The sequence below is a fragment of the Chamaea fasciata genome, unplaced genomic scaffold (assembly GCF_029207755.1).
Source record: "Chamaea fasciata isolate MVZ Bird 193981 ecotype frontalis unplaced genomic scaffold, bChaFas1.0.hap1 SCAF_3, whole genome shotgun sequence".
Classification (NCBI taxonomy): Eukaryota; Metazoa; Chordata; class Aves; order Passeriformes; family Sylviidae; genus Chamaea; species Chamaea fasciata.
Window position 1 is genome coordinate 78,777,537 of NW_027094088.1, and position 22,871 is coordinate 78,800,407.

Here is a 22,871-nt window from a genome sequence, read left to right on the forward strand (position 1 = left end):
ATATTTATATGCTTATTAAATACTATGTATTTATCATAAAGTATATATATATTGAATGGGATAATTGAATCCTACAGACACATTAACTGCAATAGGAAGATTAAGCCACATCAACTTCCTTTTCCTGTGAAGCGCCCTGTATAACAGCTGGAGAAGATCACATTTTAACTTAGGTATTCTCAGACCTCCCCCCTTTTTACCTGCAGGCACCTGTCCCCTGAGTTAAATCCTCACCAGAAGGAAACACATCCTGTTGCTATCATACCCCAAATGGAACTAAACCGCAGCAAAGAGTCCTGAGCACATCACCACAAACAGTGACCAGCACTCCGGGCAGCACAGCTTCAGAAACGCAAACACCTTTGGGCAAGCAAGGCCAGAACACCACCACCAGCCACACTCTCAGCAAGTGGCAGCAGCACTGGTTTCCCAAGACAGACTTAAAAAAATTAAAGAGGGAACTAAAATTCATAGCTAGACTTCATAGCAAAAACTACAGACTTGGCAGCAACACTGGCTGCCCAGAATATCACAGCTTTTCCTGATGAGTTTTTTTGTTGCTTGTACTCAAACCTTCACGCAGCAGAGGCCATGACTCTGTCATCTCTCCCCTTCCAAACTTTCCTTTGTACCACAGAAGCGCAAACTGTCTATTCCTTTAAAGCTGTTAACTGGTGAAACTCAGCGAATAGTGCCTGCCTGAAGCGTGCTGCGTTCTTTCAGACCTGCGGAGATGATACTCGTGTGCTGCCGCGCTCACCCTTCTCTCCCGGCCACACCAGCCGGTGTGGAACAGCAGTTGTCTCTCTGTAAACCCAACCCCGCTCGCACTCCCAGACCCTTACAGCTACACCCCCACAAGCACTGCTACCGCTGTGGGGGGCTCTTCTTATCTGTGAGAAATGTCAATCTGTCTTTTTTCTTAATGAGAGGCTGGAAGCGCAGGGCGGCTCAGGAGGGAAGGGGCCCCAGGTGGGCTCCAGCCCAGCCTCCTGTCAGGCGCTCAGCTGTGAGATGGGGTGGATTTAATGATACTGCCTGGCGGTAGGACGGGGCTGAGCTTTAGAGAAGGAATACAAAGGCAGAAATGCTTTAAAGAGCTTTTTGTGTGTGCAGGTGTTGCACGACCAGGGCGTCGTGTCTGTGTAGACCCAAGGTCAAATTAATACATTTCACTTTTTCTCTCCCTGGTGGGTCCATATTGGGTAGGAAAAACACAAGACTCATCGAATTGTTTCCTGCCAACCTGTGTTAATGTTGATGTGGACTGAGATGCCGAGATATGACTGTTAGATTCTCCTAATTGGAATGCTGCTTTCAGATCTCCTGTCCCACATCCTACATGCATATTCAGTTTCGTCTCAGAGGAAAGCTTCTTTCTCCTCTGAAACTGTTTTTTTTTAATCTTTCCAGATTTATTTCCTAAGAACCTTGAAAGCACGAATATATTACAGAAGCATTACCAAGAATCCAAAGGCTTTGGACGCTTTGTGTTTTAATTTTCTTTTGCTGCAGTTCCCAATGTGAGTATTTATGGCCCTTGAATGCCATCCAGTGGTGGAAAAGCAGGGCATCTCCCAGCCTGCTGAGAAACCGCCTCCAGACACGGCAACTTCACACGGAAAATTATTTTTACATTAACAGCTTATCATTCTCATGCCCTATTTGTAGTGAGATCAGAAACCATAAAAATATATTTTATATGGCAGGGCACAGCGACAGAAAAGCCATCTGGCGTTTCACAGTTCTTTAAAATGTGAGACAGAAATAGACCGTATTTATAATTTGAATTATAATTGGCTTAAAAGCTCAAACTTCAAACAACTGCAAGGGCTGACTTTTTCATCTTCATCATGATTTTTTAAGGCAGAATTTTCTCTTGGGATTTGCTTGCTCAAGAGAGCTAAAGTGTGAGCTGCCATGGAGAGAGACAGCTTTGTTAACTATTTCCATGCAGGGCTTTGGAACAGCTGGGTGTTCTGGAAACCTAACAAGCAGAGATTACAAGATACGCCTTGTTGAGAGTACTTTGTTACTTAAGTGAAAGCACTTTCTGCTTTTCCTATGATGTGGATTCAGTAAGTATTTGATTCTATGTAATTACAAAAACACAGACTGCAGATAACAACAAAGACTGGATCCATCAACAAAGACAGTTCAGCCTGCCAAATAAACACCAGGTTTGTTCGGAAATCAGAAATATATTTTAAACATATAAAATAAGTGCAAAAAACACATAGAATAGGGGCAGTTCTTCAAGCAGTCATCATGGCTCAACTCTTAAACCACAATTTAAAGTCACATTTTCACTGTTTTCTCTCCTCACACAGTTTCTGCTTTGTCCCAGCACTGCCATTTAATGAAGGCAATATAGAATGAACAAAGAGGAAATGGATGGAAAAACAGAAGAAAAAAGTTTCAAAAAGCCACTCTAAAACAACAAGAAAACCTCACCAAATCCTAATTTTCTTATTTATTCTGACATGGAAGAGCATCTTCTTTTTTCTGTCTCCACAAAACTGAATTTTCATTCCTTTAAAATTCATTACATTTTGGGGGTTTTTTTTTCCAACACTCTCTGCCCAGTCACTTCTGATTTTCAGTGATATTATTACCCAAATTTCTTGCTCTCCAGTGGGATTCCCCATTTGCACCCTGAGGTGTGACCAGTTATGGTGCCTGGTGCTAAACCACCAATTCAACAGTGAAGGTCAGCCCTTGTTCTGAAGCCTCAGGCTTTTATGTCTACCTTCCTCACAGATTGCCTTCCGAGGATTTGGGGTGCAGAGATGAGTGGATATTCATGGTCTTCCACTTAACAATTCCCTTCTCCCTGTCTACTATCAGATAGTACCAGCGCAGATTCCAGTTACTTGGACATTCATACTGCTGGCCTGTTGGGACACCCAGGACACTGTGTCAGTTTGTGCCACATAGCATGAATGCCAGATCTGGTTCAAGAGAGAACTCTTGGGACTGTTTCAGTATGGGTCCTGTTTTGGAGGGAAAGTTTGGAGATGGACAGAGAACTCCTGAGCTCACCTTAGGAGCTGGAAGCAAGGACTAGTGGTGGTAGTTGGCTGGGTGTCTGTACTTTCTGTGTACAGGTCCTGAGCTTCTAGAATATAGTACTCAAATATCTCCTGAATCCCAGACACTGTTTATAGTTATGTTTGGCATTGACCTTAATGGCTACTCAGTCCTTAGCTGTTGTAGTGAGGCACAAAATAAATTTTCATTTCATCCTGAGTGTTTAAAACGATTTGCATGTTTGTGAGGCTTGCTATGGGTTGGGGACTGTGAAATCAGAAATGCCACTGAATTCCCTAGATAAAAATTTCAGGAAAACTCTTGCAGGAACAGTGGCATACCTTTTGGGATTCAGACTCCAAGTATGCCTGTCACTAAACACTAAGCCCAGGAAAGAGGTATCACTCAGCTCTGTTGGTGTTACTCTTCTTCACTCTTTGCTCTGACAGACATATTCCCAATGCCTTTTCCATTAGGATCTTGCATATACGTCTCTTGATGAGGTAAATCACATCTCTCTTTTATCTGCCACATCTCTCAAGGAACAAAGTGCTCTTAGAAACCAGGATTCATAGCAGTTTTCCAAGCGCTGAAAAATAAGCACAGATCAAGCCTCAAAATTTAAGAATGTAGTGTAAAAGTAATTAAATTATTAACAACAATAGTTTGTAAGTTTATTTATTTGCTAGCTTTACAGCCCTTAGTGGTACCATACTTTTAAGCTTCCCTGCCTTCCTTGTACCCTTGCACCCAGGTGGAGAGAGACAAGCAGAGACTGGCAGGGCTGCCTGTGGTTCTTCCACCATCTCCCTCGGCTCCTCACTTCAGGCTGTCCAGGGGGTTCAGTATCTTACTCCAGTTTCGGGGTTAGCCACTGATTCCAAGCAGAAGGGTAAAGGAAGGTGATTCAGGAAGCAGGGAGGGAATGTGACTGCTACACTGAGTTAATTCTGACACAGGTACCATGTGTGTGGTGTTTGTGCCTGCCTGGACACTGCCCTGCAGCCATTGCCACACGTCCTGCTGGTGCTCAGGATGGTGGCAATACCAGCAGGCAGCACAGATCTCCAGTCCTTGCAGCTGGTGCCAAACATGGGTTTTTCATTCAGTCCTGCACAGTCTGAGGCTGTGGTTCTCGTGTCTGATGAGGCTGACAGATACATTGCGCAGCTGTATCAAGACCCATGCTATTCTACTGCCACACAGGTGTGTTTTCTGCCTTTCAGCTGGGCTTCAGCCTGGAGCCTCTCCTGCGATTTCTTACTCTGGGTAGTGTTGTGCTGCTTCAAGTGTTCCTCTCTATTTGCATGTAGTACAGTGAAAGTCTTGTTTTCAGCAGCACAGAAACAAGTTTGGGTGCTGGAAGGAGATAATTTCTTCACAAGACATCATGATTTTCACCAGGACTTATCCTTTCAGTTCTGTCTTTGGTTTCTGTCATGGGGGTGCACATACTCCTGTTGACAGTCTGTGTCTGTCTGCTGGCTCCTCTCTGCTTTGCAGTGGCATAGCCTGTGTCTGCCAGCAGGTGCCATCAAAACTAATCAAACATGAGAGACTGCCTAAAATCATAGAACATCCTGATTTGGAAGGGACCCACAAGAATCATCAAAGGCTGACTCCTGTCCCAGCATAGGACCATCCCGAAGAGTCACACCATGTACCTGAGAACATTCTCCAAATGTTTCTTGAACTCTGTGAGGCTTGGTGCTGTGACCACTTTCTTGAGGAGCCAGTTCTAGTGCCCAAACACCCTCTGAGTGACAAACCTTTTCCTAGTACCCAGCCTAAGCCTCCCCTGACACAGCTTGAGGCCATTCCCTCATGTCCTTGTCACTGGTCACCAGAGAGATCAGTGCCTGCCTCTCCTCTTCCCCTCATGAGGAAGGACATATTTGTGGGGGGAGGCCAGTCCCGATTCTTTTGCACTTTCTCTGCTTTTTTCCACATCAAGGTCAGAAAGGGGAAGAAGTGATCAAGGATAGACTAAAAATGATTGAAAGAATGGGTAAAGAACATGTAAGTTTGACGTCAAGCTGAACATGTCTGATTGAACAAGTATGGAAAGAACTAGTCAAAGCCACCTCTGTGTAATTAGCAACTATCTCAAATGAGAAGGGCTGTCACTATTGTACCAGTTAGCCCTAGACCTGCTGCCTGTCTGGATTGCCACCCATCTGCTAGCTGAGCAGGGAGTCACTTGTGCTCTCTTTTCCTAGTCAGTGCCTGCCAGGGATATTTGAGAATACCACCTGAGGATAAGTGGTTATTTTTTGTGCAGGGCTTATGTACTTCACCAAAAAGCAACTTTTTCATGCATATATGTGAGGCATATGAAAAACAATTGGCTGTAAAGCCTGGAGCTCAGACTTTTCTTGCTGCTAAAGGTATTTTCTTTTTTCTGATAATCACATCCTTTCTTAAGTTGTGTGCTTCCCATAATACTTATCTCCAGAAATAAGAGCTGTTGAAGAGTGCTCTGATAGTTAAGTGTAGGCTGTGTGGGGCATTTCAAACTTGTAAGTACTTCTTGTAATAGGCACCCAGCTGCAAAGGAATAATAAGAAAGCATGTCATTCTGAACTGTTTACTGAATGTAGACTGATTTATTGTCTTCTATTCCTGTTGACTTGAGGTGAAATTGATGGTCTTTTTCACTTTCAACTCATGGGCCTCAGGCTCCCTGTGCACTGCGATCCACAGAAAAGCAGGCATCTGAAGAAAATGTAATTGTCTGTGCAGTAAGGCTTTGATGCTGACATTGACCTTTCCATTGTTAGGTGTGAGACAGTAGCATTTTCTTCAAACACTGGTCCTTGTTTGAATTTTGCTAGAAACTGCGTGAAGTCCAATGACTTCGGCCCTGATGAAGGAAACTATTTCTCTTCACTAGGAGCGGAATTTTTTTAATCGCCTCTATAACCAGTACAGAGAGACATGTCCTTGTACAGGGGGTCATTTGTGCCTTCCTGTTGTGAACAAGATTACATGAGTAGCTCAGGTGCCTCTTTTCTGGGTGGCCAAAACTAGGTGAAATAAATTCCACCTGAGTGTTGATTAACTGGTGAGATGAACCTGGAAGTGTTGTCATCATTACATATCATGATGGTAGAGCAGCATCTGTTCTGCTGAGTTTGGCCTGTGCAGTGGCACTACTTGGGGCCTGAGGCACAGAGAAGGATACTGAAGAAGGTGAGGTTGTTGATGGTGCCTCAAGGAGAAGGCTGATGGGTCAGGAGATGGAGATTACTGAGAATCTCAGGAGACAGACCCAGGATGAGGGTGCAGGTAAGAAGTGACAATGAAAACTGCTGTTAAATACCTTCTTTTATAGTGTATGGTTTCCTTCAGTGAACAGCAAGTATCTGTCTACAGACAACTTTTCTGTCTTGTTTTCCATATAGTTTTGTGCAGCCAAAGTTTACTCAGCAATTATTAATATTAAGCAAATTTGAAGTTTGCTGTCAGCAAACACTCTCAGCAGAGACTGGAGTATTAGTGCCTCCTTCTGTGGCTGAGCTGAGAAGAAGGGGTCTCAGGAGGTCTGTGAAGCAAATGCAGCAGAGCAGAAGTTTGCACAGTGGAAGCTTTTAAAATGCATGACATTTTGAGGGAAGTTTTTCAGATTGTAATATTCAAATAGCTGTAATCTGCTTATGGGCAAGACATAACCAGAATATGAAGGAAGATTTGTCAGATGGTAAGGGTTCAGAGGCTGTTGCAAAGAATAGGGCATTTTTTTTTTCTCTTTATTGGTGGTAGCTGGGATGAAAAGCAACATGAGCCAGTTGTAGCAAATGAGGAGATTCAGGTTAGATAGTGAATAAAGCTTTCTGTTGCTGAAGGAAATGAAGCAGGGAAATTGGCTGTCTGAGGAAGATGAGGTATCTCCATCACTGGAGAGCTCTGAGAACAGATTGAACAAATATTTGTCAGAAGTGACACAGCTGTAGGTGACCCTGCCTTGAGGCTAGGGAACGGATGAAGCCCTTCCAGCCTTATGATCTGCTCCTTCTGAGATGGATTATCTAACTCAGACAAGTCTGTTGGAATAAACACCACAACAATGTGTTTGTCAGACTTTTGGACCACTGTGAGTACAAATAGTCAGCCTAATGGACATGAGTTAAAACTTCACATTTAAGTGAAGTTTATTTCCTAAAATGAAGGAAGGGATGGAGGAATCTATTTAGGAAGCCTATTCTAAAAAGTCTGAGTGTAACACTTGCTACTTCTAATATTACAGACTGGCTCATACAGCACTAGAGTTTTTAAAGAACTGAGCAGGAGAGGGGAGGGTTGGTTATTTTTCAAGTGTGAGTTACTCTATTCAGGACCTGAGTGGTGTACAAGAGACCTGTGTGAATTACAGCATCTTCCTGATACTGCTGGTGCACAATGCCTCTTCCCTGCATGCTGCTTGTCCTTCCCTTGCTGTCTCACCTTCTCTCACTAGATTTTTGAACAGAGCCTAAGGTGACATGATGTCTTTTTACAGAAGCCTCCTGGACCAAAGCTGTGTTCAGGGTGGTCAGCTGGCTGGGCAAGTGTCATTCCCAGTATCCAGTCAGCTTCCACCCACTCAGCATCTGCTCCCCACAGTTTCCCATGGTGTGTGTGCTGCAGTTTGGTCACAGTGATCTAGGCAGCCTCCTCAGTTCTCTGTGGTTTTGTAGTCAGTGCCAGATGGCCTTTGGCCACCAAAATCTGTGCTTGACAGCATCAGCTGGGAAGTGACAACAAGGCTGGTCTCCCAGGGAAAACGATGGTTGCTGGGATGGCAGAAATGCTGGTAAAATCGGCAAGTGTCATCATCACTACACCCTAGGTGTCAGTATAGGTACATGTGTTGGAGGAAGAGCGGGGTTCCAGACTATGCCAGCACCATATCCTGTGAAAGATTTTGTGAGTGAATTTGGCAGTGACTGGTGAGGCCTCGGCCTAAGAAGAAATTGTGATTGCAATAATCACTGCTTCACTTGGAGGGATGCCCACTCCCAACAGCTCCAAAACAGTCAGACACACCGCTTACATGGGAGGGGTGGTGGGGTATGCAAGGATCACCTGCTGCTTTTCTCTCCCTTTTTGGGTGGGTGGGGAGGCCAACAAAGCAAGATCAGGAGCCTGTGGAGATCAGAGCACAAGCTTCTGACTGGAGATGAGACAAGGATGGGAACTAACTAGAATGTTAAAAACATCTGTGAGGATGCTTCTGTGACTGACATTACCGTGTCTGTGGTAGTGCATGGTCACATCATGCATTCATGACCACATCAATGTCGATGCAGTCCTGAAGACCTGACAGAGCCAGGTGAAGCCATAGATCTGGAGACAAATCCCCAAACCCTGCTGCTCCCCAAAGTGCTGGTGTTCCTCTCTTGGGCAACTGAGGAAACTGGGCTGCCCTGGAGGGCAGCAGGCTGGAGCTCACACATGGATTCCTGGCTATTGTCAAGCTAAGGAGTTCCACCATGTTTGCATTTCCTGCCTCTGCCTATAGACCAAAAGATCGTTAACAAATATTTCAACAACACAGTCACACTGTCAGATAAAAAAATACCCTCGATAAAAACTGTGTTAGCACAGCCCCACATGTATCACATGAGCTTGTGAGCAGAAAAACTGTACTGTCTTACCTTTCAACAATTATTTTTAAGCCTCTCTTTTTGTGTGTGTGTGTGCAGAAACTCATTCTTATCTCCAAGTTTTGGAATTAGGTGACCTGAAAGATTGGCCTCGTTTGCATCCCTTTTCTCCAACATGCTCATGTATTCATTACAAAAAGGTGGCTATTTCCTTCATCTGAATGTATTTTTTCACCTTTATTTCCTTGGATAGCCTTGCTGTTTCCAGCACCCTGTTGAGTTACACGTGACAAACTTGAAAATGTGCAGTACAAAATTCTTTTATGTGATTCAAAGATAGACCAAAGCAAGTGCTTAGTTGGAAAAAGAAGAGAAATTCCCTTTCCCTAAGAAATGGTCTTTTCACAGAGACTGTGGGGTATTTTTAAAAGACTTTGTTTTTAAAAGGTCAAAATAGAAAACTTATTCTTGCATGACCGTGTTTCAGTGTTCAAATGTAGTTGATGTGCAGTTGCCTGCAGGAGTCCAAGCTTCCTTTGGAGATATTGAAAATCTAGGGCTTAACTCCACTGCCCACAGGTAGGGATCTACTGATACCTGAGGTGCCCTAAGGTATCCTGCTGTTGTTTGCAGGTCTATGAGGCCTGTGTCATGCCTGGGTGCAGGTGTGTCTTCCAGGATGAAGTGAATCACAGCCCCTGAATCCAAAGGCTGTGTTGGACAAATCCCTCTTGGATGTAAAGAGAGCAGATGAACCCAGCACACATATAGGCGTTTCTATATATCTAGAGTTTGTGTTTTCATAAGCAGCCACATCCTGTCCCATCTGTCTCCATTCCAGACAGTCTCTGATATCTCTCTTGTGCTCCCAATCTCAGCCTCATTAAGCTGGGGTTATGATGAGGCCTTGACAATTTGGTATTTCAATACATTTTGTATCACTGGTAAAGAGCAACTGAGCTTTCTTCTTTTCAGGCAGAAGGGTAAGTGAAATGATCATAACTCTCTTTTTTGTCCTTAGAAAACAAAGCGTTCATCAATTGGACACCAAAAAGCTTTGAATCCCAAGAAAGCCAAGTACTACATTTCCTGTGCTAGCAAGAAAATGAGCTTCTTGTAAGGCAAAATGTAGCAATTATGTTGGCAGGAATTTGAAAGATAAGTGGCAAAGCTACTTTGGAGCCAAAGAGAGGTCTTACATCTATGGACGTATTTGATTTTGGCTTTTAATTAACATAGGTTCTCAAGATGCTTACTTGTCAATCACCTTAAATCTAATTGTAGATAGGTTAAAAAGATCATGAAATGGTGAGTTACCAGGAAAAATGGAAAGACTTACGTGAAGAAATGTGAGACTAGCAGACCTGATGAGCTATGGAAACAACTTGTGTTTTAAGTTGGTTAAAAGCCAGAAAACTACCATTGGAAAGTATTCAGTGTAAGGTAACGGGACAATAGAGCATGGAGGCAGTCCATCAGCTTAAGTGAAAACCTGTAGGAGAGATTCATCTCTGGAACACCCCTGGCTGTTTCCTTCTACTTAGCTCAAAATTCCCTTTAAAAATAATGGTTTTCAGGATCTGTTTGTTTATTAGGCTTGTGCATGTTCATTTTTGATAACACAGTGGCAAGTTACATATCTAACAAATGAGGTTTGAAGTCTGTCTGTGAAATACACCCTCCAAACAAACAGAACTTAACTAGTTAACTTAATAAACAGTAAGTTAACTTAATAAACAGTCCTTTTTCAGACAAAACTCCCTCAGGGAGGAGGGAGTCTGTAGCTCTGACACAGACACTTGTCTGCACTACAAAGCAAGCTGGGTGTTTAAGGAGTATTTCTGAAGATGGCTGGCTCATGGCCACCCTGAGAAATGGAATTCGAGGTGCGAGTGCTGGGCATGAAGCTGCTGCCTTCCCACTGCCTGCCGCAGCTCAGAGAGGTGACATCCATGACACCAACATGTATGGGGGGCTGACAGCTGTTCTTTTGAACCTAGGGATTGTGCCTGGTGGAGTTGGTCGCTGGCTGCCTCTTCAAATCAAACTCTTCAGTGATGCTGTTAAAAATATGTGATGTCAGTTACAATTGGGAAAACAAAGTCAAACTCAGTATAGGTAAAAGTGCTTTTTCTCTACCTTATAGCACATGAGACAACTGGATGCACAGACTGTACTCAACTTCCTGGGGATCCACAGTCCCAAGGCAAAGTCCATCGCAGCTGGATGAATGTGGAACAGTCTTTGGCAGGGGGTTCACTTCCATACCTTTGTTTTCCCTGCAGCATGTTGTCTCCACCCTGCAATCACGCTCTTGTGCAGAGGAAGGCAATACTCAGCAACGGTGAATTCAATCCAGACCTGAGCTGTGTCATTGTTCAATCAGAGCATCCCCGGCGAGTGCTGTGGGGGTGGCAGTGCAGTACTCCTCTGTTCCCTGACTGCCAAGGACCAGGGCTGGGGCCAGGGCCGGGCAGCCCTCCCTGCCTTCTGCACTGAGGGTCTGTGCGGGGGCGTGACATTCCCTCTGCCCCCAGCTGCTGGCCTGCCAAGGAGGCAAGACTTTTTATTAGGAAAGCACTCCTTTTAGCTCGGATGACAGCAGCCTGTGGGTTTCATGCTGGTGATGGAAGTTGTGTCCCTCATGGTGCACATATATATGTGAAAGCGTAATACGTTTCACTTGTCGCTTCTTCAGTTTGCTTGACGTTTTCCCCTGTCATCATCATGACAGAAGGGTTGGTCTCAGAGTGCCACCAAGTGCAGAATGCCTTGCAGAGATACAAAATTGTTGAGAAATACACTGTGGACATGTAAGGAGCACATTAGAGGGCACATCACCCCTCATCCAAGGTATGCTCTACCTCTGCTGCTGTTCAACACCCTGCTTCTTAAGTTAGTTGTGGCTTTTGGTTAAAGTTTGAGGAATGCACATTCTAATCTCTCTGTTGCTGCCAAAGTCAAACTGACCCACTGGACTGAAGATAATGGTTTACAGTAAAATATTAATCCAACAGTATAATGGGGGAATGTGTGGAAGAGGGAGAACACAGAGAGGACCAAGAAAAAGCCACTCATCTAAGGTAATCAGCATCCATACATTACTGGTTATTGTAACTCCAAAATGCAGATTATAAGGCAAGTTTTCAAACAGCCTTCAAAAATATCTCAGAATTCTGCACACCAAGAGACTCATTCAAAGATAGTTGAGGACAGTACTAGAACCTCTCAGTACTTTGTCCTCTCAAAAGCATTCTCCTTCAGAAGATACCTTACAAGCTGTTCTTTTATTATGGAAATATCTGTAATCTCCAAAGAGAGTGCAGCTGGCCCATAGGACCTCCACACCTTGTGTGCTGTTAGTCATTACCATTCACTTGGGGTGTCAGTGTCAGACTGTTGTCCCAAATGTAGGCTCCTTTCCTGATGCACTGCACCAATTCACACACCAAGGTGAGGTATTTCCACTTTTCATTCTAGTTTGTGCAAAGTAGGGAGCTGGGTGGTGACCCTCAAAAGGCTGGTTCACTGGGCATCAAAACTTTGCACTATTACATTTTAATAACAAAGGCATCAGCATTCATTGGTTAGAGATTACATAATTTTTTTTAAAATTAGCACTCAAATCCCTATTTGCTATTTAAATCTCTTGTTTCTCATGCTAATTAGCCGGCCCGTGCAGTTTTCCCCACCATTTGAGTCTGGGGTCTGTTTTAAGTAGGTGGTCAATGAGTCAGTGATTGCAATCTCCCACTGCCAGAATTACCTTTCCCCCAGTTAATGCTCAGTTCTGCTGACTTCACTCCCGGTGGCTCCCAGACAGACAGCCCATTCGTCTTGGGATTGTCTTCCCTCTTCTTTAAAACAAAAGATTAGCCAAGCATACAGTGTTCACAATGCTGTTGTTTAATCACAACTGTCCCACTTTAGCTACTTAAAAAAAATTGCAAAGTTTGATTCAAACCTTGAGGGGTTTGATATTAAGACTGCCAGGCTTATGTGTCAGTGTCAGACTGTGCTGACTATCAGGATCCATCAATAATGACTGATTTTCAGAAGGGGGAGAGGAAAAGGAAAAACTTAGATGTGGAAGGAGGCAAGAGGATGTCAATCAGCCAGGAGAGTCAGTGGGAGCTGCTCAGTGCTCTCTGTGCCCCACGAGCTTTAACATGCCAGACTGTTGCTGAGTGCCAACGCTGCTCTTCGTGGTTGCCACATGGTGCATTTAAGAGTGAACTAAACTATCAGTTTTGGGTACCAAAACTACCTTATTCCATACTTGTGCCCATCCTGAGGGTAGAGAGCAGCAAAGCCACAAGTTTGTGGTTGCTCTTGGGCTGCAGTGGCTGCAGCTTGTTGTTCCCCAGCCTGGGGAAAAAAGAAAAAAAAAAGAAAAAAAAAGAAGAAAAAAAAAAAAAAAAAAAAAAAAAGAAAAAAAAAAAAAGAAAAGCATTTGGTGTCCTCCATTGCAATTCCTCAGCTGTCCAAGCTGGGCACTGAACTGAGAAGTTGCTGTCTCCTCAACAGGCTCTCAAAGACTGGTAAGGCCTTAGCAGTTGTTGCTTTTGGGATCATTGGTGGCAGCTGTGTGAGGTGTCAGGAATTCCAGCCAAGGAGCTTGGGGGTTAATGCTGTCACTGGATGGTGGGTTTTATCAGCCCTTCCTTTGGTTTTACCCACTCAACCTTTCAGTTGTCTCGATGCCAAGTAATGGCTGTCTTTGTGTGCCTTGTCTGTCTTTGTGTGCCTTGGCTGTTTTTGTGTGTGAGCTAGGTTTGGTCTCAGTAACACTGTTGGCACTTGTCAGCCAAAGCAGTCACTGCAGTATCTGTAGGAGAGACATAGCTTGTTTCCAGCCAGGATCTCTGAATGTGGAGGGCAGCAATGCTTCCTTTTACAGGAGGGTTGAATCTCCTGCTTGGGACTGTTTTGATCTGTAGACTGTCAGAACTTGTGAGTCTTCTTTAGGGAACGAGGAGGTTTAGAAACTCCCTCCTGTGACTGTTTTAGCCTGTGAATTGATTTGGTCTTGCCCTAGTGGTGTGTGCCTGCCTGCCATACAAAGGTTCAGCAGGGGAAAGCAGCCCAGCTGAGCAAGGTGGAGGCTTCCCTGTAACCTGTGATGTGTCTTTTCTGCAGTAGCTGGGGTACTGTTGATCAGCATGCTGCCTCCCAAGTTTTTGCAAGGCTGACACACAAGCATAACCCCACTGAGGGACGCTTCCTCAGCCCTGGCTGCCGTGTGCCTTGCTGTAATGTGCTAGAAGGGCTTGATGAATGTGGCAGCATGTGCTTGCTCCAGGCAGGTCTGCTCTCCTTGGAGGCCCTGCTGCAGGTCTGAATGGAGCTGCTGGTATGGAGCACATTTGGTGTGCTAGACCATGGAGAGGGACAGCGGCTGCTTTAGGGACAGTGCCTTGCTGAGAGGTGCCCAGGGTGTGGTGGTTGTGCAGGTGGTTTATTTGCAGTCTGTCACTGCCCAGATGCCTGTCCTGCTCTGGTTTGATGGTACTGGGGGACACAATTCCAGCCAAGTACTTAGTGCACAGCCCAGGAGGAAATGTGGGTCAGTCCTTCACAGTTCTCACTTTTATTTAGTCAGAGGTGCTCTGAATCCCCTGGGTGAAGGTGGAAGCCGTGGTTTGTGTGGGGGAAGACAGGACTCTGAGGAATACAGGGAACAGCAGGGATACCATGTCCCCAGTGTACAGTCTCTGCCAGCCATAAAGCCCCAGGTCTCAGCCCCCTTCCTGCCCGTGGGCTCTGCATGCAAGGTGGGAAAGGGTACAGCCTCCTACTGATCCTAATTAAAACCACAGATAACCTGCTCTTCAGCAAGTAGCAAAACTGTTGTACTGAAAAATTAAAGGATTTTGATCTGTGACTTGTGTGTATATGCAAGCAGCAGACCAAGACAACCACGCTTAATTTTGCAATCCTAGATTAACTTCTGTGAATCTAATTGGATTAATTTTTTCTTTCTGCCAGCTTCAAAATGACTGCCCAGTCATAATACAGAAATGTTCTGAAATTGGAAAAATAAGAGAGAGTATTTTCTTGTTATTCTGAATTCAAAAAGTGATTATTTTCTCATATGCAGGCTTAGCAATAAACAAATGAGGAATTGCACTAGAATATGTATGAACAAAAGGAGAACTCTAGCTGATAGACTTTATTTTAGTGGTCAATTCAATTTAAAACCCTCAAGTTGGAGGTGTTAGCCTCATTTTTTATTTATTGAAGAAATAAGCTTGTTGAGGCTTAACCCAGCAGTCTAGCAGCTTGGCAGGCTGTTCCTTCTATAAAGGACTGAGATAATATTTCTAGTGGCATTACAAAGGTGAAAGTCATTTGTGTGGAACTTTCTATTCCCTTGGAAAGGTCACTGTAGAAAGATTTGGAGAGAAACATCTTTTTATTGTAAAATCCACTGGAGGGTCACTCTGCTTGTTGCAAGTTCAGGCACGCACATGTGATTTTGTGTTTTGTTTCTTTGTGCTCTTTTAAAATTAATATCCAGAAGTCATTTCAAACTGCGTGCAAAACAATTTACAAAGGAATAGGAATTCTGTCCCACCTCTTCCCGAAAGTTATGTTTTGTATCTTAATTGACAAAACATGCTTCTTTTATAAAGTGTAGTTGCAAGGAGACAGTGCTTTATGCCTCACCTCATAGAAATGCATGCCATTTGCAGTCATGCAGTGTAAAAAATGAATATGTGAGATGCAGTGCGTTAGAAGATTTGAGTACCCCAGTGACAAGGGATCTTGCACCAGATAGAGACGAGGCTCAGAATTTGTCATGCAGGAAATTAACCCACAAAAACTTCAGAAAGCTGCTCTATATGCTAATGTGTTTTAAGTAGGCAGCGGAAGCATGTGGAAGACCGTGAAATATGAGGGGCAGTGGGAGGAGTGGGGTGGGCATATCCAGCACCACTAATTGCATCTGGAAATCAGGCTAGCTGTGGCTTTAGTTTTTATTGGTAGAAGCCCCATGGGTGAGGAGAAGAAAGGGGGAACTATTAAAAAGATATCTTCAAAAATTGTGACACATGGGAAGAAACCATGGTTTAATACAAGCATTTTTCACTTGGAAGAATCTCGATGCACATTAGAAATATGATTTTTAAATCAGTTTACAATTTGCACTGATTTTAAACTGCAGTGAAGCTGAAGTAGAGGCTGTGCAGAACAGAGCCATGGATCAGAGCCTGGAAATTTAGGAAATCAGGTTCACAACCTGATTTCCTAAAACTAAGAGCAGAGGCTTAGGTGATGTGTGTCAACATTGCACAATGTGGCCTTACTTCTTGCTACAGGTTACTAGATGCTGCTGTGGTGCTGAGGAAGGCTGCTGAGGAAAAGAGGAAGAGAAAGATAAACCGGGGGGGAAAATTAATGAACAGGATTCACAGACCAGGAAATAGTGAAATGAGGAGGAAAGAAAAGTGATTAAGAAGGTAAAAAGTTGAAATGAGTCTCTCTCCCTTAGGTCTTTAAGAAGATGTTAATATAATTTTCTAATCATGATTTTTTTTTCCCACAGCTCATTCATGGTTACATCTTCTACTCACAGCAGCAACATCAAAAATTTATATTTAAGCACTGATTCATAGAAGCATAGAAATTAGCTGAGTAGGAAGGAGTAATTTAATCATATAACATCATCTATAGGTAATCACCTGCATGGGATTAATGAGGAAGTAAAGATCCCCTGGCAGTGTAACAGAGGAAGGGAGCAATGTTTGCAAATGTACATAGAGTAAAATAGAGAATGCTGAAGAACAATTTTACAGCGGATGAACCTGCAATTTATCCAAAGTCAGATAATTAAAAAAAAAAAATTTTTTTTTGGCCCCAAGTGAAAAATAGATAGCAATTAGAAAGGGTGACTATGTATTGCATAGGATTTTTATGAAATACTACTTGAACAATAAAAGATACCACAAGATTTAATGTGTCTACTTAAGCAATAAAGCAATTTGAGATAACTCTTCATAGAAATCATTTGGGTGTGTAAAGGATGGACATAAACCAGCTTGTCTCTTATTGATATTTTCAATGGTTAAACAATACCCAGGCACCAGGGTGTCTCTGCACTTAAGCTGGAAGCTTGTATTTCCCCTCAACACTCCAATGCTCTTTACTTTTTGATAACTGGAACTCAAAAGAGAGAAGTGGAAATAAGAGTCCTTAGAAAAGATTCCTTTATTCTTTTAATATCTTGTCTTGGATAAGCCCAAAATTTTTAAGTTAGTTTTTTGTTTGGTTGGTTTTGTTGTTGCTGTTGTTTTGTTCCTTCTTGGCACATGCAAATGGCAAAGAAATAAGAAGTGCTAACTGTGGAAAACTGGACAGTTCAGGTGCACGACAGTGAAGTCTGAATAGTGACAGCCTTTTATGTAAAGTTGGTGAGGCAGGGGCTTTGTTTTAAACCGTCTGAGAAGTTCAATCCCATCATCTTTCTCTATTCAGGAAGATCAACAAAATTAACTTTGTGTTGTAAACGATTTGGTACATCATTGTGGTGAGGAACCCACAACTTTAAAGTACTGTGCATGAGCCAAATCCAAGTGGCTCAGGGCATATGCAACTCTTAATGTGTTTTTGCTGTGTCTATGTATGCTGTGCACTAGAGAGAGATAGCTCACCTCAGAAGAGGATGTAGTCTGTATGGGAAAGGTGGAGAAAAAAAGATAGGCAATGCACACACACACACAAATTCCTCCACTGCCCACAGTGATTGCTTTTCTTTCAGGAATTTTACCATATCAGAAGTGGTTTTGAGAAGGAAAAAACCCATCAGTTGCAAGGAACAGGAAAGATGTGGAAAGATCATGGAGGTGGTAAGGACGAAGCTTGCAGAGAAGAGAGTTGTGGTTGGCACAGGCAGAAGAGCAGGAGCTGAGTGAAACCTAAGTCACCTGTGCAGGGACAGGTCCCTCAAAGCAAAAACAGGTCCATAAAATGATAATACGAGGGTCAAATTTAATGTGGAAGAAAGGGAACAAAAGGATAGAGTACAGTGAAAGGCAACAAGATAAAAAAGTAGGTAAAATAGCATTTGAAGAGTCTGTCTTTTGTGGAGGACAGCTAGTTGATTGGTGCAATCTTCAGGGATGTATGAACTCACTCCAAAGCACTGGCTGCTTACAGAGAGCAAAAATCTTCTGGATATGGCCTGGACACATGTAAAATCTTGAAGACTTGAACAGCCACAATCATGGGAATTCTGATAACTGCTGAGAGGGGGAGGGAACAGGGGCGTGCTCTAGTAGGACCACAATAAATATAGGGATTAGAGAGTCAGAAACCCAAAGGCAGGACAACCTTGCAAGGGCACCATTAGACAAAATAAGGCTTTGCATTTGCAGGATGGTTTAGAGAGGTTAAAGAAGATGGAGGTAGTCTATAGGTCTTGAATACATCTCTAAGAGTTTGTTGGGAAGACCTTGTATTGCAGAACATGGTGTAGGTGGACCTGATCCAGGATAGGTGTGAATAGGGACTTGCCACAGACAGGTCAAGAAATGTCTCCAATCTCATTGTAAAAGCAGCAAAAACTTAACACAGAAAAAAAAAAAAAAAGATGTTGTCAAACAATGGTGTCAGACTAGCAAAAGTTTTTATTTTCATGAGAAGACTGGTAATTTCTGATCAAGTTGAGTTGTTTTAAGTAGCTAATCCTTTACATTGTTCCTTTGATTCTGAGCATGGGGAAAACATACATCTTCATCAATCTAGTGGCATTTGTTGGAAAACATTCTCTGTGTTTAGCTAATGACTTAATTAGAAAATCAGTAGTCAGCTGGCAGTGAATGGTGAGTCTTTATTTCACAGGAAAGCACGGAAATTAGCCATCCATCTGTTTTTTCCTGTTAATTACCTCTAAATATTAAAATTGAATACAGCCTTCAACCTGATTGGTAGTTTGAGTGGTAATAGTGGTGCTCACATACTAAAAGGAAGCCATTAGTAGAAATAAAGATGATGCAGCTCCTGTATTTTACAGCTTTCACCCATGTTTCTGAAGCACTTGCTACCTGCCTATGACAGCTGCTGTGGAGGTCACACTCAGCATTTCCAGCCCTTTAGCCACACTTATGGCTTCAAGTGAGCATCTGTCTTGGCAACAGAGTTACATGAGCTGCTGTTTTTCCATGAGAAACATGACTGCATACAGCATGTCAGAGCAGTGTTGAGCTTTGAGGCTGGTCCCACTTTGAGGTTTGTTGTTTGTAGGGGGCTTGGACTGGTTGGCCTCCAGAGATCCCATCCTACCTAAACTACTCTGTGTGCCATGTGCCCTTAGGAGCAGCAGTCAGAGCTGGAAGCATCTCTTGTTTTGTTGAAACACCTTTCACCAGCACTGTCACTCCCACCCCTTCCCTTCTCCTGTACAGCCCACCCCAAGGCTGAGCCAGAGCCCCAGAGACAGCCCCAAAGAGCCTGGCTGGGGTGCAGCTTCTGCCTTAGCTGAGTTCCTTGGTGGGGCTCAGACAGTCTGCTGGGGCAGTCTTGCACATTTACCCTTCCCTTTCTGGTTATCACCGCAGCTGGGCACCCTTGTGCACCCAAGGGACACCAAAATCTTCTCACTTCTAGCCATAACCACTTGTGTGTCCTGTTTTTTCTGCCACAGTCAACCTCTTTCAGAAATTGTGCCAAGTCCTTGTTCTTTAATAATAAGTTCTATTGCACTTTCTGAAAGAAAAAAATCTGCAGCACTTCTTACAAATACTACATTTTTATTATAACTCGCAGTTGGTTTTAATTTTCCTTTTTTTTCTTTTTTTTTTTTTTTTTCTTTTGTTTTCTTTTTTTTTTTTTTTTTTCTTCTTAATAGCACATGTACTCTAGGGACCTGCTTTGGAAGTTTTATTGATAGGCAGGGTCAGGACACACTTCCCTGATTTCAGTCAACAATTTCCACCTCCAACAAGCTGCAAAAAGGAGAAGTCATAATGGATATTTGTCCTTGCTCACTAGAAGAAATTTTCAGTGGCTGAGAAAATTTTCCTCTCTTTTTAGGTATTAATGTTTGCTAGTAGGGAACCCAACGGCCTCTGGAGGAGGCAACTGCAACAGTAGCTTCAGAAGGACAGCTGGAGATGAAGCACCCAACCTCAGGCAGGAGGTCCTGAAGGAAGAATCCCACTGCATGTGGGTAAGCAGCAGGTCGCACTTTTGTCACCTTCAGACTTGGGTTACACTCAGCTTGTGGCACTGCATCTTTCCAGCCAAATGCTTTATTTCACCAATAAGGATGTAATATCTCAGTTCCATTTGCAGTTTATAGCTCACATATTACTTACACTTCCTTGAATCTTGATAAGAAAAATGATTGTCATCTTGTAAATTTTCAAAACATTTTTAATAGATGGCTTCCAGTGCTGTTGCAACTCCTTGGCTACCTCTGGTATTTGTTTTGATGGATTTGGAGCTGCCATAGTGTAGTTTTCACTGTTACTGCATGTCAGGTTGACATATGTGGTATTTCCTCTGTTGTGTATTGGTGTAATTCAAAAAGAATTTGTCCAGAAAAAATGGACAGGGAAGAGAAGGGTGCAAGGCGAGTCATAAATATTTAAATGGTGCTAAGGATTTGCTAATGGACAATACCAAATTCTCAGCTTTGATTTTACCCCTTCCTAGACTGATTTCCACAATATTTGAATCTGAAAATTTTCACTTCCATAAGCACAAAAGGCAGGATACAAAGGACTCTTTGTCTCTTGGGACAGGAAAAGTAGGTCTGTGAAGGAGTCCCAGAGCAAGAAATCCTACCAGAGCACCAGACCATAGGTTAAGTGGGCAAGATTGCCATTGCAAATTGTGAGATGACCACAAGGCATACATGCAGACTGCTATTTAAAATAAATTATTTTACTGATTTTTTAATGATATTTAGAAATAATTAGGTTTTAGCTGATGTTTTTAAATTTCTACATATTGCTGGCCTGCTGAGAAGATATCCAGTTGTCTGAATTGGTGGGGGTAAGATCCATAGATCCTTGGGACTGTGCACCTCAAGATTCCGGTGAAGTGTGGCACAAGTGAATAATACCACCCCAGAACTGACTAAGGCACAAAGCCTGAAGAAATAGGCTTAGTGGTATTAAAAGTGTGTCCACTCAGATGTGCAGTTAGCTTCACAAGTATGACATTGCTAGCTGCATCCTCTCAATTGCCAAACAATCTGCACAGGTGTCTGCCCAACACCTTGAATGCAGATCTGGAATATTACACAAAAAGAGCCATTTAAATAACCCCTTTAGGTTATGAAACGGGGTAATTTCTAGGTGCAATGAACTGAACTTAACTTTCTGTTTTGGGAGCGTATTCCTGAAGAAAGGAATAGTTTACTCTGCCTCAACCCAAGGTGGAAATGGTGGTAATTTTCCTCCTAAATGGCTGTTACAGCTTTCTCAGAATGCCACAGTAAAGAGGTACTGTCATAACCATGAAGTGTTTATTAATTTTTGAATAGGTATTTATGGGGTTCAGATTATACAGTACATAATTTAGATGTTTGATTCTTAAATGGAAAAAGTATAAAAGTGAATATTGTTTTTTGCTTCTTGAATCATTGATTACACAAAATGTCTTAGACATGAGTACCTAATACTAGTAATATTTCTTTTGTTGTTTCATTTCTAAAAAATCTTTTTCTTTGTAGAATAAATTTATTTCAAACCCTTTACCATGAATAACACTAGAGATAAAAAAATGGCATAATGAATTACAGGCTGAAGAACAGTCAAGCAAATAGGCAAACACAAAAATCCCCTTTATCAAGGGAAACAGTGGCAGAGTCAAATAATTTTGCTCATTTTTAAGGCCAGGAGTCACGCCAGCATCATCATCTCTTAGTACTTTTAAGTATGCTCTCGACACCTGATGAGCTTTCTAAAGGCCAGTTTGAAATCCTCGTTAAAGCTCGTGTACAGCAAAGGGTTGATGAGCGAGTTGACATACCCAAGCCAGGTCAAAAAGTCTGCTACTTCTGGAGAGACAGTGCAAATGTGGAGGCCCACAAGCAGTTCCTTGATGAAAAAGGGCAACCAGGACAAAATGAAAGCACCTAAAATCAGCCCCAAAATGCGAGCAGCCTTTCGTTCTCGTGTTGTGGAGATCTGCTGCCGGTCACCAGCCGGGTCCAAGTCATTCTCGAAAGGAGGGATCCTCACGGATGCATTGATTTTATCAAACTCTGTGGTTGGGTCAGATGTGGAGAAGTCTGAGACACAGAATGTCTGTGTGAGCTTGCAGCTGGCAAAAGAGTTCTGGCTGTCGGTGCTCCTGTTGCTGAGGTGGCGGCTTGAACCCCGCTTTTGGTAAAGGCTCTTTGCAGCGTGGTAAATTCTGTAGTACAGGATCAGGATCAAAGTCAAGGGGATGTAAAATGCCCCGAATGTGGAATAAATAGTGTAGATGACATGGTCATGCTGAATGCGACATTCACTGGGAATACTGATGCTGTGGTGGTTTCTCCAGAACAAGGGGGGCATTGATATGAAAATGGAGATAGTCCACACGGTGGCTATCATCAGCCCAGCCCTTTTCGCCGTTCTTTTCCGGGCATATTCGATAGCGTCTGTGATGGCCCAGTACCTGTCCAGAGCAATGACACACAGATGAAGGATTGAACACGTGCAACAGGTCATGTCGACGCTCAGCCAGATCTCACAGATGAAGTAGCCCAAAGTCCATTTATCTATCATTATGTAAGTGATGCTCAAGGGCATGACGAGAACAGCAACAAGGAGATCTGTCACAGCCAGTGAACATATGAGATAATTTGCTGGCTGGTGGAGCTTCTTGGTTGTGGAGATTGCTGCAATTACAGCAGAATTCAGCAGCATAGTCAAGGTTGTGATTGTGGCCAAGGTCAGGGTAACGAGCATCTTTTCAGTTACTGTTTTTGGCTTTGTAGCCACACTGGCTTCAGTGGTGCAATTTGTGAAATTCATTTTCCCCCCCAGGATGCAAGAAGTTGGTAATGAAGGGTTCCAGGTTCAGAAGTTATCCATTTTAAAGAGATGCTCTGTGTGCAATTGAAAAAAATTTTTTTTTATAATCCCATATTCAACAGTGCAGCAAAAAAGCTTCCAGTTTTCTTCCTGTTCATTGTTTGTCTAGAAGATAAAAACACATCTGTTAGTCAAGCTAGGATAATCCCACCTTTTGGTAAAAAAGTTTTGCATTTCTAATATTATCATCTGAAATAAAATGCTGGTCTGTTTTTTCCTT

The 22,871-nt window shown here is 43.0% G+C and overlaps 1 protein-coding gene and 1 long non-coding RNA gene across 2 annotated transcripts in view; one reads left to right on the forward strand and one right to left on the reverse strand.

Moving 5' to 3' along the window:
* Positions 1-6,114: 6,114 nt before the first annotated feature.
* On the forward strand, positions 6,115-16,609 carry LOC136287147 (uncharacterized). The gene is made up of 3 exons (XR_010720079.1): positions 6,115-6,318; positions 15,938-16,078; positions 16,165-16,609. It is a non-coding gene; the product is annotated as an uncharacterized lncRNA (long non-coding RNA).
* A 4,467-nt stretch (positions 16,610-21,076) lies between these two features.
* The window catches only part of HTR1E (5-hydroxytryptamine receptor 1E), a 34,141-nt gene continuing 32,346 nt past the window's right edge, over positions 21,077-22,871 (reverse strand). The window contains exon 2 of the mRNA XM_066179588.1: positions 21,077-22,756. Within this exon, the coding sequence (XP_066035685.1) occupies positions 21,497-22,591 (1,095 nt within the window). The 5' untranslated portion in view covers positions 22,592-22,756 and the 3' untranslated portion in view covers positions 21,077-21,496. The remainder of the gene's footprint in view (positions 22,757-22,871) is intronic.